General features: G+C 36.9%; 1 protein-coding gene across 1 annotated transcript in view; it reads right to left on the bottom strand.

Annotated features, from left to right (window-relative positions):
* LOC107695512 (uncharacterized protein C10orf107 homolog) overlaps positions 1-3,383 on the bottom strand; it is a 12,826-nt gene extending 9,443 nt beyond the window's left edge. The window contains exons 1-4 of the mRNA XM_016495455.1: positions 3,282-3,383; positions 2,390-2,478; positions 2,027-2,196; positions 1,709-1,829 (exon numbers count right to left, since the gene is read on the bottom strand). Coding sequence (XP_016350941.1) covers positions 1,709-1,829; positions 2,027-2,196; positions 2,390-2,478; positions 3,282-3,383 — 482 coding nt within the window. The remainder of the gene's footprint in view (positions 1-1,708; positions 1,830-2,026; positions 2,197-2,389; positions 2,479-3,281) is intronic.
* Between the last annotated feature and the right edge of the window lie 315 nt (positions 3,384-3,698).

The following is a 3,698-nucleotide window of genomic DNA, read 5'->3' as shown; positions in this document are numbered from 1 at the left end:
CCCCTGCGATCCCCACGAGCTCATTCCCTTCCGTGCCTCAGCAGCGGCGGGTCCTGAATCGCGGGAAGCAGGTGGCTGCCCCTCTTTCCTCGAAAAGAGAGACAAACGAGAGCGGAGCTTTTTCCCTTGGAAAAAACGCTCGCAGTGCACGCCGATTGCCCCCTCGGAGGCATCGTGTGCGTGCTCTTCGCCAAAACAAATAACGCATAGATCGTGTGTGTCATCAGATGTTAAACAACGTCAACACGGATGCACACATCCTTAAACGCTTTGCTAGTGCTCGCCATAATGAGATGAATAGAGATCGCTCTTACCACAAAAATGCACGCTTCAAACAAAACAGTCAATGAAGACGAAGAAGAGAATGATGTGTGCTCCCGGCACCTATTTATACTATAGTCGCACCGGTAGTGACGTCATGGCTGTCGCCGGCCAACGAGTTGGTGTTTTTTCAATGTATGCTTCAGACACGGGTCACGACGAGGCGTCCCCCATAGCGACCCCTAGAGGACGCAGTTCGAAGTTCTCATGAAAGGGAACCTGTAATACTGACACAGTTGTTAACAATATTGAAGCTTTTTTTTTTCTTAGGCTATAAACAAATTACACCATGTCACCATTAAGCTTCCAAGCTTTCAGATTTTATTTAAAAACATTTTCCTTGAAAGTTTGAGTTAGAATAGCTTGTAAGACTGTGATTATGAACACAATGAGGCTGTAAAAGCAGACTAGTGAGTCGATTAATTATTCAGTTTGATGACATTTCTGACAACCTCTGTAGTCCCATATAGCCACTTGTCGAAACAAGAAAAAGCTTTAAAAAAAAATCAAAAGGGGGTACTACTGATGCATTTTATTTTGTAGAATAAAACCTGACAATATCATGAGCTTGTGCTAACAGCAAACCTTATTTCAAACATTTAACCAAAAACCCATCAAAAAAAAACATTGACTTCAGGACAACACAAAAGTGCTAAATTGCTAATTTCTGGGTTTTGGTCTACAAAAATATGTAATTCTTGTAGCACTCTATTCAAACCCTTGATGTGCCAGCAGTTTGTAAGGGTGTAATTATGGTCAATGTTGAGATGTTTGGTTATAATCCCAATTTATGTTACTATGATTTGTGTCTCAAATGGTAATACTGCATTAAAATGTAATGTTACTGTATGTGATGTCCCATGAATAATACCTCTTTTAAAACAGACAAAACATTTATATATATTTTTAAATTATATATAGTTTTAAATGAACATGCTCAGTAAAGGAAACTGAAGACAAATTAAGCTCAAGCACTAACAAGCAGTCTGAATTTAGGTCTGATGAAGGATGCATTACTGAGGCTCAGGTAAGCAGAGAAATCAATCGTGCTCAGATATAATACACATACTGTGTGTCATTTTTCAGCACTGTGCATCAGTGTTTTTTCCCTTTGCTTTCTAAAAGACGGATGATTTCCATGCAGCTTGTTATGTGCCACTGTAGCTGCATGCCTCACATTCCATTGCAGTATGAATTATGCATAACATTAATTATGAAGGCCATAAAAGAATTCCAGTATGCTTGTCGCTGGCTGTCTAATAGCAACCTGTGTGATGGGTTGAAAATGACCTTATCCATATTCAACAATTAAACATGCACTTGAGCATAATCATATGTATTTAGGAGGAATGTAATTAAAGGACGGATGTGACATGGTGAGACATACCTGGTCTTGAAGTAATCTGTGATGGCTTTGATTTGATCGGTGGTGAATAAAAGACTGGCTTTACTGGCAAGTACTGTTTGGATAAATGTCTTGAAATTATCAGCAAATGATGACTGTTTGTCTGAAATAAAATGCAACAGGCATTGTGTTTTTTATTTCACAAAAAAATACGTAAATCTGTACTATGCTTCACGAATTGATACCAGATTCTCAATTAGTGTTAGGATAAATGGATTTTTAAAATACAGTTGACCTAAAGTAACAACCATGGTTGACTGTCAAACTAAACAAAACTTGATTTCAGAGAACACCACTTACTTTTTATGTTGTCAAGTAGTTGCTGTAAAAGTGCCATGATAAATGAGATTTGCTGAGAATTGAAGTTCATCTCTTTGGCCCACCAAAATCCATTGACAAAATACTCCAACAGCGCAGCTTCTTTCACACATGTTTGGTGGTTTTTGATATTCAGTATATCCTCAAGCTGCCTTAAAATGCAAGACACACAATATATCATAAATCCAGATATGTAAAATATCATATATGTAAATTAGATACAAAAAAAGGTGAATTATTTAATAATGAGAGTAGCTGACAAATATTGACACTGTTGTATATGTCAAAAGAACTGAATGTGCATATGATGAACAATTTTAAAGAAACTATTTTTAGTAAACTTACAACTGCACTTGGTCCACAGGCAGGCTGAGCAGAATATTTATTTGGTCTTGCTTTAGAAGTTCCCACTGAGGAAAGGATTTCTTCACTTCCTAGAATATGAGATAATACTATTACTAGAAAATACACATTCATGAATTTAATTATAATTAAAAAATAAACCTTACCCTTATAGCAAGTCTGAGATTAACCATGGTGTGAGTTATCTGAGAGTTAAGTTTCATGATATTTTATATTTTATTTTCACAATATATCTAAATTAGTTACGTGTTTACATTTGTCGCTTTGCAGACAAATGTAGTTGTCGCTTTGTCTCGGAACTGAATGTTGTTGAAAATCAGTTGTAAAAACATCATTAACACACATAAATCATATTTATGATCATAGAAATCAAATAAATCTACTGTGACAGTTGAGGGCTGTATAACTGCACATCAGGACCAGTCAATGATTTAAAATGTATTCTGACAGTGTTTGTTTTTCGATATCTTGTGCATTATTTGCATGTACTTTTGTATTGAATATTTGATTTGATATCAAGAATAACAGTTTAGATTGAGATCTAAAATACATACCATTACCATCATACCACCACATAATGGTCATAAGGGAAAATATTTCATGTCTGACACTTCATTACGGATTATATTAGCCTATATACAGTATACAGTTAAATTAATCAAAGTTTAATTACATTTTTAGACATTGGTATACAACTTAAAATGTTTGTAAATGTTATTAATACAAGTTTTCTTCTGTGTAGATTAGCACGGATCTTCTTCAGAGGTGTAACGTTACGCTAGATAGCTAACGTTACCTCACTTTATCATAGATCTACAGCAATCGTCTAAACACCAAGTGAATGACTGAATTCATAGGCATGTGGTTTACATACACTGAGCCCAGTATCATCTTTATCAGTTTCTTCTCCTCTCTTGATCTGCTCTGAGTTTTCAGCGGATCGGACCCCCTCTCGTGATCTCGCTCTTCCAGACATGTTGTTGTCTGTATACTGTTGCCCTGGAAACCACAGTGGGTGGGGCATGTGTGTTCACGCGCGCCTCGAAGTGAAACTCCAATCGCAAGCGTTGGGATAGCCATGGTCGTTAAAGAATTGTGTTATAATAACCCCTACAAATACAACTCATTATATATACACTATAAACACCTTACCTCGGTGGCCTCATAGCGGGTTACGGGCCTGGGTATAGCCTATTTCATTCGATTAAATCTGATTTTTTTTGCACGATCAGTCAATGCAGTGTCGCCAAGTCCCGCGGAATTGGGCTATCGTTACTTTAACACTGTTGCC

Source organism: Sinocyclocheilus anshuiensis, unplaced genomic scaffold (genome assembly GCF_001515605.1).
Source record: "Sinocyclocheilus anshuiensis isolate Anshui unplaced genomic scaffold, SAMN03320099.WGS_v1.1 scaffold466, whole genome shotgun sequence".
NCBI classification, from domain to species: Eukaryota; Metazoa; Chordata; class Actinopteri; order Cypriniformes; family Cyprinidae; genus Sinocyclocheilus; species Sinocyclocheilus anshuiensis.
Note: the sequence above shows the minus strand (reverse complement) of the source record. Positions and strands in the feature narration are given on the sequence as shown.